Here is a 14,151-nt window from a genome sequence, read left to right on the forward strand (position 1 = left end):
TCAGGGTCTCCTGCTCACCACCCTCCTGATTTACTCCAAGGCTGGAGTCAGCTCCTCAACTCCTTTCCTAGTTCCCCGTCCTTGAGATGCCATTTTACACGTCATTTTATAGACGCTTCCGGAAGGCACGGGTCCTTCTTACGAGTTCCGGCATCTCCTGTGCTCAGCTCAACAGCTGGCGCCTAACGCAGTCGACGTTTGTTAAAGGGCTGAATGGACCACAAAGGCCCAACCGACAGGCACGGGGCTTCTGTCCAACGTGGCAGATTTTCCAAGCTGAGCTTCCTGGAGTCTCAGTCTTCTCTCTGTTGAGGCCCAAATCTGCACCTCCTAATTTTATAACTGCGGTTCCTTACTGACATAGACGACGGGTTTTTTTTACTCAACAAGCTATGCCTCCTATCACAGCGCTCCGGAAAGGTGTGTTGTGTAATTAGAATTAATTAGTACTAATGCCCCTTTTGCTGACGTTGCCAGCTATGAAGTGGGCTTTTCTCTGCCTCCGTTGCCTAAGGACTGGGCTGGGGTTAGGTGGGGCCGATCGTGGGTGCAGGCCGATGGGGTGATTTACGGTGGGTGAATTAAAAACTTGTACCACATATGTGTGGAGAAATGAGCATCCCTGCCCTGTGCAGGGATGTTAAAAATGATTCAACAGCACTTTGCAAAGAGTGACAATAACACCTTGCAATTGACTGGTAGGATGGGAGTTTCCTATGGCCCAAAAAAATGGTTTAGAAAAACATTTGTGGGATGGATCATCCTCGGTCATTCCCCATGAGGGAGGGTAAAAGTGACAGGTGGGTGAGCTGTAGGCACAAAGTGCCCCTGGCCACACTGGTCAGGCCTCAGTCGCGCTGAGTGCCTGGTGGGGGCGGGACTGAGGAGTGGGCACTGGTGGAGACCATCACAATGCCGGCAACAGTGTTAGCCCTTGAACTCCTACATCATTTTAATTATTATTTTAATATCTAAGCCTTAGCTGGCTCTATAGTTAGCAATTTGAGGTATGTCTGATTCCAAAAGAACAAAGACTTTTGTAGCAGAAGTTTTTAAACCGGAGTAAACAGGAGGTTCACTTATGGGATTATGAGTTGTTTGGTCAAAAATGCAGATTCCAAAGAGCTCATCTAGAAGTTTCTCATTTAGAAGGTCAAGGGCAATGGGGCCCTAGAAACTTCCAATTAGGAGATGGAGGTGTGACTTTGCCTTGTGGATGACACTGGGCAATGTCTGGATACAATTTTGGTTGACACGACTGGGGTGGAAGACTCTGGCATCTAGTGGGTGGACACCCAACATGATGCTTAATTTCCTACAACGCACAGAACACCCTCCACAGCGGTGGATTATGGCCCCAAAAGATCAGTAGTACCAGGGTTAGAACATTTTCTTCTAGAGTAAGGCCTAAGAATGTGCATCTTAACAAGAGCCTTAGGAAATTTTAATGCGGGAAGAAGAAGCCCTTGGAAAGATTCAGATAACGCCTGACTTTTTATCCTAAGGACATGCTGTCAGAGTTCCCTTTTGGCCCAACTAGCCATCCTGCCTTCCTCCGAGTCCAGGTTAACTATCCCTTCTAAGAGCATCTCCTGTCCCAGCAGACCTCGTTGCCCCTTTAATCGTCAGTCTCTCCCACTGGAACAAAGTGCCTTGGGGGCAGGGTCCAGGTTCATCCTGGCCCCAGAAGCTCAAAAGGGACCCGGCCCACAGCAGGGCTCCAACCACAGGTTGGCTGGAATCTGTCTCGGCTGGAGTAGCATCTCTTGCACTGAGGCTACGCTGTCTTTCCAACGTCGTCACGGAACCCTCTTTTAACACCTTCATGGAGCGTATCACTCTGAAATTATCTTATCTGCTTACTTTCCATTCATTCAAATGTTTTATTGGGCACCTACTCTATGTCGCGCCATCACTGGGGATAAACCACAGAGGCAGAAACCTCTCTTCCCAGCAGAACTTATATCCCAGAGGGGAAATTTGGACAAGAAAAATAGAAAACTGTATTTAACATGTGTGATCATACGTGTGAGACTGGTAAGCCCAGTGGAGAAAAATAAAATAGAGAAATGTGATAGGGGTGGAGCTGTGCACGTGAAACTTTAAGTAAGGTTGGCCCCTAGGAGAAAGTGACATTTTAAGCAAAGTCCGGATATTTGGGGGCAACTTATCTGCTCCCCATTAGAACACAAACTTGGGGTGGGGGGGCAGGATCTTCCCTTTCTCTATGACTTCTGTGTTTCCAGAAGAGAGGCACATAGTAGGTGCTCAATAAACATGGTATTTAAGTAAAACAAAGAGAGGACTGTGTGATTCTTGTTTTTATAACCATCCAGAAACTAGCAGGAAGGTGGGAGAAGCAGAGGCGTTCATTGCAAGGGGGTGGCGAGGACGTCCCTGGGTCAGATTAAGAGGCAGCAGAGGATGGTGGTCATCCCTCCTCCCAAAGGGAAGCGCAGTCCTCCCCTCCTCATCCTGCGTTCAGGGTCCTGTTTTCGTCCCTGTGGGTGGAGCTTACCTGGCGCCCGGGGCTCCTCCTTCCATCCCCCTGCCCCCAGCGCGTCCTTTCTCAGCGCTCCTCCGAGGGGTGTCCCCGCGGCCCTGGGGGCGCGTCGCAGCGCCAGCGAGGCAGGCGGCAACGCCGGGGTCCCCGCCCCGCCCCGCTCCCGGCGGGACACTGTCCCTTTAATAGACTCCCTCTGCCTGGCGCTCTGCGGCTGGGGAGTAAATTTCTCCCTGTCATCAGGTCGCGGGGAGAGGAGGAGGAGTTTGTTAATGTTCAGTTTGTTCAGCGGGATCGATGTTTGCTGGCATCGCCTCGCCCTGTCTTGTGTGTGTGTGAGAGTGTGTGTGTATGTGTGTGCGTGCGCGTGGTGTGTGTGTGTGTGTGTGCATCTGTGGGGGGTGTGAGTGTGTATGTGTGAGTGAGAGGGAGCGAGAGTGCGTGTGTGAGTGTGTGTGTGTGTGTGTGAGTGTGCGTGTGTGAGTGTGTGCGAGTGAATTCCAGATTTTCTGTCTTTCCCAAACCCGCTCCTGTCCTCTCGCATATCACTCAGAGACGGGGATCTGACAGCAGCCACAACCCGACAGTGAGAGAGATCTCTGCCCCCGGCGCGAATCCGCCATCGAGCCCGGCGAGGAAGAGGAAGACGAGGAGGTGGAGGTGCAGGAGGCCAGGAGGAGAAGGAAGGAGCGAAAGAGGACCCCACTACCTTCCCAGGATTGTTTGTGTGTTGTTTTTTTTTTTCTTATCTTTACGCGCGCGTGTGCGTCCCTCGTCCCTTCCATCCGAACCCGCTCTTGGATGTTTAATAAAGAAATCAAGTGTCTCAACAGTCACCAAAAAAAAAAAAACAACAAAAATAAACCAAACCAAAAAAAAAAATTTTTCCAAAAAGCAAAAACAAAAAGAGAGAGGAGAAAAAACAAAAACAAAAAATCCAAAATCAAACAAACAAACAAACAAGGCAGAACCAACCTCTACTTCAAACCAGCCGGCACAGCCACCCGTGTCTTGCCTGCCACGCAGAGAGGGGGGTCTCCGGCCCCCGGTGGAGGAGTTGCAGGGACAGGGGGACAGAGGCCGAGTGACGCCCTGGGAGCCACCGGGCAGGAGGCGGAGGAGACCCGGAGAGGCGAGCGAGACAGCGGGCCCCCGCGCGCGGCGGCTCGGGGCTGGGGCGCCAGAAGTGGGACTGGAGCGAACTAGAGCGATGCCAAGGAGGAAGCAGCAGGCACCCAAGCGGGCGGCAGGTAAGAGACCCGGCTCCGCGCGGGGCGGCCCGGCCAGGCGGCCCGGGGCGCCAGGTCCTCGCCTGGGCGCCCCGGGACGCCACCCCCCTCGCTTGCCTTTCGGGGGCGTCAGCTCCGGTGCCCCGCTCTGCCCCTCTAATAACCCCGTCCTCGCTCGCCTTCTCCAGCCTCCCCTGTCCTCCCCTTTCCAGGCTCCGGTTGGGGGGTGGGGGCAAGCTATCCCACCAAGCCTTTCCTCCTTAAACTTTTTTTTCCCTCCACCCTCTACCCCACCCCTAACTTTCTCCCAGTCTGCTTCTTGCCTCTCGGGCCAAAGTTGCGCTGAGCATTTGGGGTTCGCAGTGGGGAGCAGTCCTGCCGCCCGCGCCCCCCTCCGGGTGGTCGCTGCCAGTGGCTTCTGGCCTCAGGGAACGGCGTTTCCTCTCGCGGGGGTTTGGGGCGCTGAACTTTGAGCCGTGCCCCAGCCTAGGGCTGGCTGCAAGGCTGGCTCTGGGGCAAGCCATGGGACTTCAGCTTTGATCGCCAAGGTGTAAAAAACCACCCCAGGAAAGGAACCTTTGAATCTGTTTTCTAAGAGGAGCCTCCTTTGGAAATCTAATCAACACTCTCCCTTATCTAAAAAAAAAAAAAAAAAAAAAGATGTGTGTGTGGGGGGGAATGCCCCCTCGAACATTGAAACAGCTCTGGATCTTCTTTGCACAGAGTGAGTTGCAAACTTTGTAAATTGATTTGTGCGGTGGGAACTATCCCATTTGAATTCTTACCACCCCCTCCTCCAAAAAAAGAGAGGAACAGGTTAATGGATCAGGACGTTAGAGCTTGTAAAGGATTTTTTCCTTCCTTTTGGGTTGCTTAATTGCTTTTTTAATAGTATGCTGGGGTTTTGTTTCTCGGAAGTGTAATATGAAAGTTCATTTTTCTCCTGCCAGACCCACCCACTGAAAAATCAGCTTTCCACTTGATTGCTAGTTTTGATTTGACATTTGATTGATCACCTGTCATCTCACTGCCTTTGATCTATTCATTCTTGATATATATCAATAAATCACTCACCATGGTAACTCAGAGTGCCAGTGACGCAAGCCTTGCCCTCTAGATTGAGAGCCAGACATGCACAATTATTATCTTGTTTGGCTTTTAATGTGGGCGTTTTATTTCTTTGTGTCCTTCAGTTGAATCGGGCATTAGCAAAGAGCTTAAGTTTTTTCCTCCCCTTCTTTCTGTCTTTACCCTCAAGCTTTAAGGCAGCATCAGTGAAGGCTGGTCTTCTGCAGACCCCCCACAATATTTCCTTCTGTTCCAACTGGAGCGAAACATTAGGGAGAAGAAGTTCAGTGGAACACTTTCATAAACTTTGCAGAGCCACCCTCAGAACAAATCCAAAGTTAGTCACAAATCTGGGCAAAGTGGGTGTTTGTGTCTGAACATGCTGGACCACCAAGCTCATCTTCCATCATGGCCTGATTCCAGCCAAGAATGGCAGTACATGTGCTTGGAGATATCCACAATTATCTTCCCTTATGAGCGCAGAATTGCTTCTGAAACTGCGTATGGTTTGGTTCAAATTGCATGGAGAAATATCATTTATAAAGCTTTGATTCATTTATTTTCCAATTGTTTCTCTAAGAGCAAAATAATTTAGGTATTTTAGTACCGTATATATTTAGAACTTGCTTAGTCAATGAGGTGTTCTTTTTTCAACTCTAGCTACCTCTTTTGCAAACAGTTTCTTCCTCCTACCCCCGTCCCTTTCTACATTTAACTCACTTACTTTTTAAAACTTAGATTGCTTTGCAATCTGAACAGCTTTGGGGTATGCACTGGCCTTTGAGGCTCAGGAAGAGTAAGCTTGCTTCGTCTAGGTCTAGCAACATAACTTTAAGTATAGCTAGATTATTAGAGATAAAGTCCTTAGTGTTGTCCCACAAGAGAACCCTGGGCAACAGTCCAGCAAGAAGTGATACTGCCCTGAAAAGTACTCTTTTTTTTCCCCCTTGTTGTTCCAGTAAAGGCCATCAACAGCTAGGCAGTAATTTAAATTACCAGAATGACTGGATGTGTCTCCTCTGGTAAGATCATTACAAAAAGTGCATTGCTCAGAATTGCACTGCTTTGATTATAATTGTCCTCTGATCAGTGAGGATTCAGGTGTGTGTAACATAAAGCCGTATCACATTATTTAAATTACATCCTTTTCCTTAAGCTGGTGTCTGTTGGAGTTAGCCTGTCTGCTTACTGTAGCGCATGTGTGTGTGAGAAAGTTCTGACTGTAGTTTCAGTGTCCTGGCAGATTGTATTCCTTGTGTCTTTATGTGTTTGTTTTCATGGCTTTTATTATTTTCACTGGAAGAAATGGAAACCCTTGTCAAGCTGAAAGGGAATAATTCACTTTGTACACAATGCGGCCTCTCTTACGGTATTATTTACTCACGTATTACTGAAGCGGATATCTTTCCACGTAATATTTCTTTCCTCTGAAGTCACCGATGCTATGCTGTTTTAGCTAAAGTGGTTATTCTCACGTTAAGTTAGCTGCTTTCCGATTCTTCTGCCAGTTAACATCCAGGGAGAAGAACAAGGTGGGCTCCAGAACTGTGGCCATGCTAACTTTTATCACTGCTTAAAATTAAACACAATACACAACTGTAAGTAATTATTCCCATGGGCTGATGTTGAAAGCTCGATTTCTAGCTTGATTAATGAATAATGTAAGATAGAAAAAGCCTGTGAGTGAATCAGAACTGAGACTCTTTCCCAAGAACTGTTGGAGGCAATTTGATTCCTTTGCATTATTAGTTTTAAGTTCCACATTTCAAGGAATCATTTACGGAACTTTCTAATAAAGCAGGTATGTGGATAGAATGAGGGAGAGGATATTACAAGTGATGGGGAATGTTAGCCTTTCCTGGTTCTGTTCCTCCCTCCTTTAAGGGAAGGGCTGTGAGGTAGGCAGCTCTCTTTAAGGAAACAGCTAAGTCAGAACATTTCCCTTCGAAATGTCATTCTTCCTGGCTTTCTAACGCTACGCTCTTCCACCATACTATAACTTCGGGCAAGGAAGAAAGTTTAGAAAGCAGCCTGCAGTGCCCCAGGGGTTTGCGTACGTGTGCATGTGTATTTTTGCTTCCTTTGATATATATTTCATTCACCACTAAAATGTATCTACTTTTTAACCTGAAAATATTGCAGGATTCTGTACCAGCATCTTTCCCCCCTATCCATTGTAGGGAAGACAGGAAAGATGGCAGAAAGGTAAAATAAAACAGAGCAGCGTTGTGATTTGTTTGTATTTTGCAGGACGCAGAGTCGTTAAAAATTTAAAACTGTAGACTTACACTCTAACCCTTCTATTTCCTACAATCTGTCGCAGCCTCTGCACACGTGCAACATATTTAATTTCACCATCCTGAACTCTTGTTTTTATATAATGCCAGCCAATTCCAATAGGAAGCAAAATCTTTGGAAATCATATATATATGAATGTCTAACGTATATATAAATTACGGGCTTCTGTCTATCGGAAGAGATGAAATGTTTTCTTTTTGCTGACTCTCAGAAGCTATCTGGTAATCCAGATCTGAGGAAAGTCTTGCAGGAAAGAACAGCTCTCTCAGTTTATTTTGTTTATTTAATATGGAGATGAATAATGCAGATTTTGTTTTCATGAATGTCCTTGTGTGCAGCAAACATTAGACTATTAGCAATCATTACTTAAAAGTTGCAATTTGCACCTTAATAGCACAGGTTATTTACATGGGAAGCATATTCAGCAGGGACAGTTCAGAATACTGCAGAGGAGGGCTGAGATGACCTGAGCCATCTCTCTTTCAGACTCATGATGGCAATGACTAGATTGGCTGGCAAGGTCTCAGCAACAGGCAGACAGCTCAGGATGAAGTTTACCTTTAACTCACTGGTGAGAGGGATGGGGTTCGAGAGAACTGGACACAGGGTGGAGTCCCAGCCCTGGCGCTCTCACTCTGCTTTAGTGTAGTTCAGAGAGACAAGTTCACGTCGTGAAGGTTTAAATAGGCATGCTAGAGACCCCTTCACTTACCCAAACAGTATGATGTTTAACAGATGAATGGAAAACAAAAAAAATACACACATACTCCCACCCCTAAAGGTGCTCTGCAGCATGATCTGTTCAGGCTGTTCTTGCTGATTTAAGGCAGATCCCTGAAAAAAGAAAGGTACCTTGAAACCACACTGTCCACACAGTGTTTTGCGTGGAAACTGATGGTTTCACTGGTCCTTCTGCCCCTGCCCTCCGAGCCCCTTCCCCCTCCTTTCTCCTCACCCTTAAAGACTCAGATTGAACGGGACAGCTCAAAAGCCCATTTGTTTTAGGCATTTATTGATTTCATTTTTAATCTGCCATATCAGGACACAATGCATTAACCCTAATCTGCAGATTGCCAGTGACAGGGAGTTCTAGTGGAAGCCAGGTAAGGGGGAGGGGGCGTGAGAAACTTCTGGACAAGAAAACTCTTCTCTTGGCTTGGGGGTTGGAAATCAGAGCCCACTTCTGAGGAGGGTAGACGCATCCCTCAGAAACATGGTGTGTTTATTTTTCAACCATCTTACATTTATTTTTCTCCCAGTCTTCTCGACTCTGTTGCTAGTGTTCAGGAAACCTTCACGCCCAACAAATACCTCCTAGGCATCTTTAGCAGTTCTGTCCCTGGAAGCATCTTGCCTTTGTCACCTTCTCCAACGCAGGCTTATGCTTTCATTTCATCCCAGCTGACTTTCTCACTCATTTGACGGAATTTCTCCAACTGGATAATACATGGGTTGATCTATTTGTCTTGGGACTTGTACTCTCGATTGAGCAGGTTTTAAAGGGGCACTGAGCCTGGCATTATTTAAGGCCATTGAAACGAGGCACTTCTGCTCATCACTGCAGCTGAGCTTAAGGGAAATCAGCCAGGAGGAAAACCTAGGCCCTGTTCGTGTTTATGCTGGGTCCGTAATTAGCTGACACGAGGTAAATGCCCAGCGTGGTGCTTCCTGCCCATCCCTGGATTGGTACCATCAATTTTAGTTAGGTATGTCATGGTCTAGGAAGACTCATCCCCTATTTCAAAGGCAATGTCTGTGTCCACCCAAGTCCCCTTTAAAAAACACAAAATTGCCTAACAAATTCTATATTAAGACCAGGCATACACAGAGTATCATTTTCATTTGATGCAAAGTCAGTTGGAAATGCATTAAACTAACAGAGTGTCTTGCATCGCTTCCCTGAAACAGTGCTTTTTCATTACATATTTAATTACAATCAAATTGAGCGACTTTTATAAAAAAAAGATCACAGTGGTATTAAAAGAAGCTCGGAACACAAATAATCCTGTTGCTTTGCAAGTTGAGAACGTTGCTTTATTTTTATTCCTTTGGGAGAAATTTATTTTCATTTTCTAATGTTGGGGTAAACACAGAATGTCTTCTCTCTAGTCTGTTATCAGAGATCTCATCCTTCTGCCTTCCTAGAACCTGTTCACCCTGGAAGAGGTTTTTTAAAAATATATTATTTTTCAGTAATTTGTAACAATGTGTACTTTTACAATTATTTTAAGTTTCCTAAGTTCCAGTGAAAGTTAGAAATTCTCCTGTTCCTTAGGGTGACCTTTGGCAAGCAGCTCTATGGTTATGAATGAGCTTAGTCATTCTAACCACATAAGAAAAAGCTTGTTGAGACTGCCTGATTACCTGGATGCTGCAGGGAGGAAAACACACTCTATCATTACAGGCCCCTATATACTACACTGTTTTCACTGGGTTTATCATTTTTTTCCCCTGCTACTGACGTGTCAATCACTTGTTTTAGGAACTTTTTTTTTTTTTTCGGGAGAAGGGATATGTTTAGCATGTAAAAGTCGATTTCAAGATATTCTGGGTCTTTAAGAAAGGATAATAAAAATGAGAGACTCTGAGCCCAAATGTGACGTCTGGACTCTGTCTATGGGGTCAGAGGACTCGTGTGCAGGTTGTACGTGCGTCTGGAGTTATCCTCAGCAGCCTGGCCATGTTTGTGTTACTTCTTTTGTCAGAGGGTGACTATCAGACTCAGGTCCTTTCCAAAGATATTATAAATATACATACGTGACCTGGCAGAAGAGAAATGTGAGATGTAGGTGGGGGTTGCTGATGTGTTTGTTTCCAAAGCAAACTCCGTGGATGAAATGAGTAACTACTTTGGAGGGGTTGAAGGTCGCTGAAGCGGCCACGTGGGGTTGCCAGCTGCCGCCCCCAACCTTCTGCTTTCCCTCCGAGGAGAAACATGTCCCCATGGGCATTCCCACACATGTGGCGACACCAAAGCAATGCCTGAAACGCTAAAAAAAAATGAGAAATTAAAATTCAGGATGCATGGCTAGCTAATCCTGTTATTAATATATCAGTATTATTTAGCTATGCTTAACAACAGGGAATGCACAATGCAAAAGTTTTAGAGATAATGAGCTTAGAGAAATTACATGGGGGAAAAAACTACCTGGATCCTATTGGAAAGGATTTGTCTTGAATTTTGCTCATCTAAATAAGAGTTTCCTTTCCATTTGTGTTAATTTAAAAAATAGTTTCAGTATCCCTCTACCTACTACCCGACCTGAAACAGGGTCTAACAAAGCTCTCTCTGGAAGTACAAAGATATAGGATATTGTAATGTACACCCCCTTTCTCAAAATAGTTTTAGAAAACCAAATGTGGGCTTGAAAACTAAAAGCAAAACCTCCACAAGCTCTATAACATAGCCAGTTCAGGGTTCAAGATTGAAAACTTTGTTTCGGTAGGGTAAGAAGAAAATAGCATTGCATCGTAACTACACATCTCCCCTGGCACAGGAGGAGCAGTGAAGCAGGAAAGATTTTTAAGGAGCTTTTTAGCTCTTTTGCATGTCTCTCCAAAGACTAATTTAATTGAAAAGCTGTAGTGTCCATTTATGCTGAAGGAAAAACCGTGTGTTTCTGTAAAGCTGCTAGATGGTAAGGTGGATTTTTTTTTAAAGCCAGCATTCTGCAGTTTCTTTCAGTACAAAAATTAAAGATCACTGGTCTTAATTAGTTGAGTGCTTTCAGAGCTGAGTGAATACTCTGAAATCACCTCTGAGCTTTCTTCATCAAGCTACATCCAAGTCATTTCTATGGAAATTATACAGTTTCGGTATTAAGGTGGGCAGAACACAGTTATTGTTTTTAATGAAAACAGCTACGAGGGGCAGAATGAGATAAAAACAGAGTTGGCAGTGGCCATACTGTTTGTAATGGATCTGGAAGAAACCTCCTGAAATGTTTTACTGTGTCATGAAAAAAAATCGTGAACTCTGGCTATTGGTGATGTGGGAGATTCAAAAAGAAGACAGAAGGTCAAGGTATTCTATAGGGGAGATTTGTATGAGCAGAAGCAGCAGCATGTACATATTTCTATATAAACTGCAAGGGGCTGACTTTAAATCACTTCCATTTATCAGATGCTTAGACTTTTCTATGTATTTAGAAGCCTCTCTCTTTTAACCCCAGGGAGATACAAATTGCTTCTGGGCCAAGATGATGCTGTAGAGAAGAGTTAAATCTATTCTGTGTTCAGTACCACTTGGTACAGAAAAAAAATGCCAAAATGAAAAGCTATGTAAGCACATTTTATATCAGAGTTGCCTTTAGCTATTCTCCTTTATTAGTAAGTTGGGTATGTGGCTGTGCCCGTCTTCTTGTTGTCTCCCTTGGGATTAGGTGTAGGCTGTGGAAGGACTATGGAAGAGAAGGAAGTGACCTGGGTTCTGGTTAGGGCTCCCCCACCCTAGTTAAGTGGCCCTGGGCCAGCTCAGAGATAAACCTTACTCTAGAGAATAAGAGTGTGAGTCAGGAGTCAGACTAACCCAAGTTCAAATCCTTAAGTCTTCTTTGTTGGAGGTTTATGTTTGGACCAGTTGCTCAAATTTCCCCAAGTGTTCCATCCTACGAGTCAGGGCTAAGAACCTCCACTCTTTCCCAGTGGCGTGTCGGACACCTTCTGACCTGAGGGCGTTCGTCTTCCGGTGTCACGTTTTGCCTTTTCATACTGTTCCTGGGGTTCTTGGGGCAAGAACACTGGAGTGGTTTGCCATTCCCTTCTCCAGTGGACCACGTTTTGTCAGAACTCTTCACCATGACCCGTGCATCTTGGGTGGCCCCATGCGGCATGGCTCATAGCTTCATTGAGTTACGCAAGTCCCATTGCCACGACAGGGCTGTGACCCATGAAGTGGAATCATACTTCTTCTTAAGACTCAGGATTTTGGAAAGGATGATACAAATGCATCAAAACTGCTTGGGGCCACACCTAACAGAGTCGCTGTATCTTAGTCCCAAAAAACAGACCATGAAAAATATGTACCAGGAGGGAAATGAGCACCCTGCCAGCTGTCATGGGACCAAAGGCTCAGGGCCCAAAAGAAATCAGATGTGGGTGCCTTTTGAGTTTTAAAACTGGAGTATAATCACTCAGTAGTGGTTTAGCCTTTTCTGATAAAGAGTCGTGCAGAACGGGTTGGAACCCTGTCCCAGCTCAAAAAAAAAAAAAAAAAAAAAAAAATTATATCCCAAGGAATAGTAATTATAGCCCTAGCAACAACAAATATAACACCTGTAATAATGATATTTGTCCCTACCTAAGTGTTTTTTATGTGCCAGGCATTTTACCGGGCGTTTCATGAATTTTACAATCATTCCTTCAAGCCACAGTTATTTTCCGAGTTCTTACTGTGTGCCTGGTCCTGTTCTGGCCACCGGGATCCTCAGGGGTATTAGGATGGGGATGATCCCTGGGGATCTTACCCTCCAGTTGGGGGAAGCCAGAGAATATGCAAGGAATTTAACAAAGAGAAAAGATAACTTCCACATAGAAGAAAGCTCTACGATGACAACATTTTATAAAAGAACAGGATGGGGCAACATTCGTGTGGGTGGTCAGAGGAGACCTGCCCAAGGTGGGAACCCTTGAGCGGAGTCCTAGAACATTCCTATGAGTTAGATGCTAGAACAGTATCTTTATTTTCCTGACTGGGTTCTGAGTAGCTTGTAGAGCAGTTCATCCACTGCCATGCAGTGGCCGAGTTGGTCTGAAACTTTCCGCTTCCAAGACCCAGGCATTCGATCTGCTGTGGTACTTTTCTGGAAGAGCCACAGTAATTTGCCAACAGAGGACCCTCAGTTCCTGTTCTTCCGGGGCATCTGTGGTGATGTCTAAACCTGGCGGTGGGTGGAGCCTGAGAACACTGACAGAGGACGTTGCCCTCCGTGGCCTCCCCAACGGGAATCTTAGGACCATCCGCCGTTTATGAAGCCGGCACTTCCTCTTCACGCCTGTATGTTTGCCATCGCGCGTTCATTCACCCCACAGCAGTTGCCTGTTCACCTACTATGTGCCGGGCATTGATCCTGGTACCGGAATACTGAAGTAGGGAAAATCCCAGCAAATATTCTTGGGGGTGAGGCCAAAAAGCTAAAATGAACAAATAAATATATAATATTAAATAGTTCTAATGGCAATTCAAAAAAAAAATGAATTGGAATGAGTGGACTAGAGAGGGATAGAGAGTTGCTATTTTGTGGAAAGTGGTTGAGAGGTGACATTTGATCAGACCGTGAGGAACTAGCCATGCACAGATCTGGGAGAAGTCTTTCAGGCAGATGAGGCAGTAAAAACCCAAGGTCGGAAATATCTTGTATGCCTGAGGAATACATAGGAGGCCGCTGTGTCTGGAGCAGATGAAGACAGGGGAGAGAGGCAGGAGAGGAGGAGGAGAGAGAGGCAAGACAGGCCCTCCTACATCCGAATCTAAGTTCGATGGCTCCCTGTCGTCCTTGCTCACTCGCCAAGTCGTGCCCGGCTCTCTGCAACCCCATGGACTGCAGTGCACCAGGCTCCCTGGTCCTTCACCACCTCCCGGAGCTTGCTCAAACTCAGGTCCATTGCGTCGGTCTTTTCCAGTGAGTCCCTGTGGGGTTCAAGCTGTGGGACTGATGCCATCCGACTGGGTTATTAGTAGAACAGAGGTACTTGTTTATATTTCAAAGGTGGTGGTGGACTTCCATGTGTTCATCCATTCAGTCTACTTGCTTGGCCCCTCAGTGATGGTGACTAGCATGCTTAGAATGATACCAGGCGCCTCTGTACATGGGATTCTCTAGGCCAAAACACTGGCACAGATAGTCATTCCCTTCTCCAGGGCACTTACCCGACCCAGGGATCGAACTCAGGTCTTCTGCATTGCAGGCAGATTCCCTACCATCTGAGCCACCAGGGAGGCCTGATAGAAGCAACACCTGAAGGTAAAAACACATGCCTAGGCTTTAGGGAGGAATTGACGGGTATGAGGATGGATGGCATCTGTGAGGCTATGGAAAGAATAAACAGTATTAA

The 14,151-nt window shown here is 45.9% G+C and overlaps 1 protein-coding gene across 1 annotated transcript in view; it reads left to right on the forward strand.

Moving 5' to 3' along the window:
• TSHZ2 (teashirt zinc finger homeobox 2) overlaps positions 1-14,151 on the forward strand; it is an 885,630-nt gene that overhangs the window by 589,634 nt on the left and 281,845 nt on the right. Inside the window, exon 10 of the mRNA XM_055545340.1 lies at positions 3,057-3,753. Coding sequence (XP_055401315.1) covers positions 3,714-3,753 — 40 coding nt within the window. The 5' untranslated portion in view covers positions 3,057-3,713. The remainder of the gene's footprint in view (positions 1-3,056; positions 3,754-14,151) is intronic.

Source organism: Bubalus kerabau, chromosome 13 (genome assembly GCF_029407905.1).
Source record: "Bubalus kerabau isolate K-KA32 ecotype Philippines breed swamp buffalo chromosome 13, PCC_UOA_SB_1v2, whole genome shotgun sequence".
NCBI classification, from domain to species: domain Eukaryota; kingdom Metazoa; phylum Chordata; class Mammalia; order Artiodactyla; family Bovidae; genus Bubalus; species Bubalus kerabau.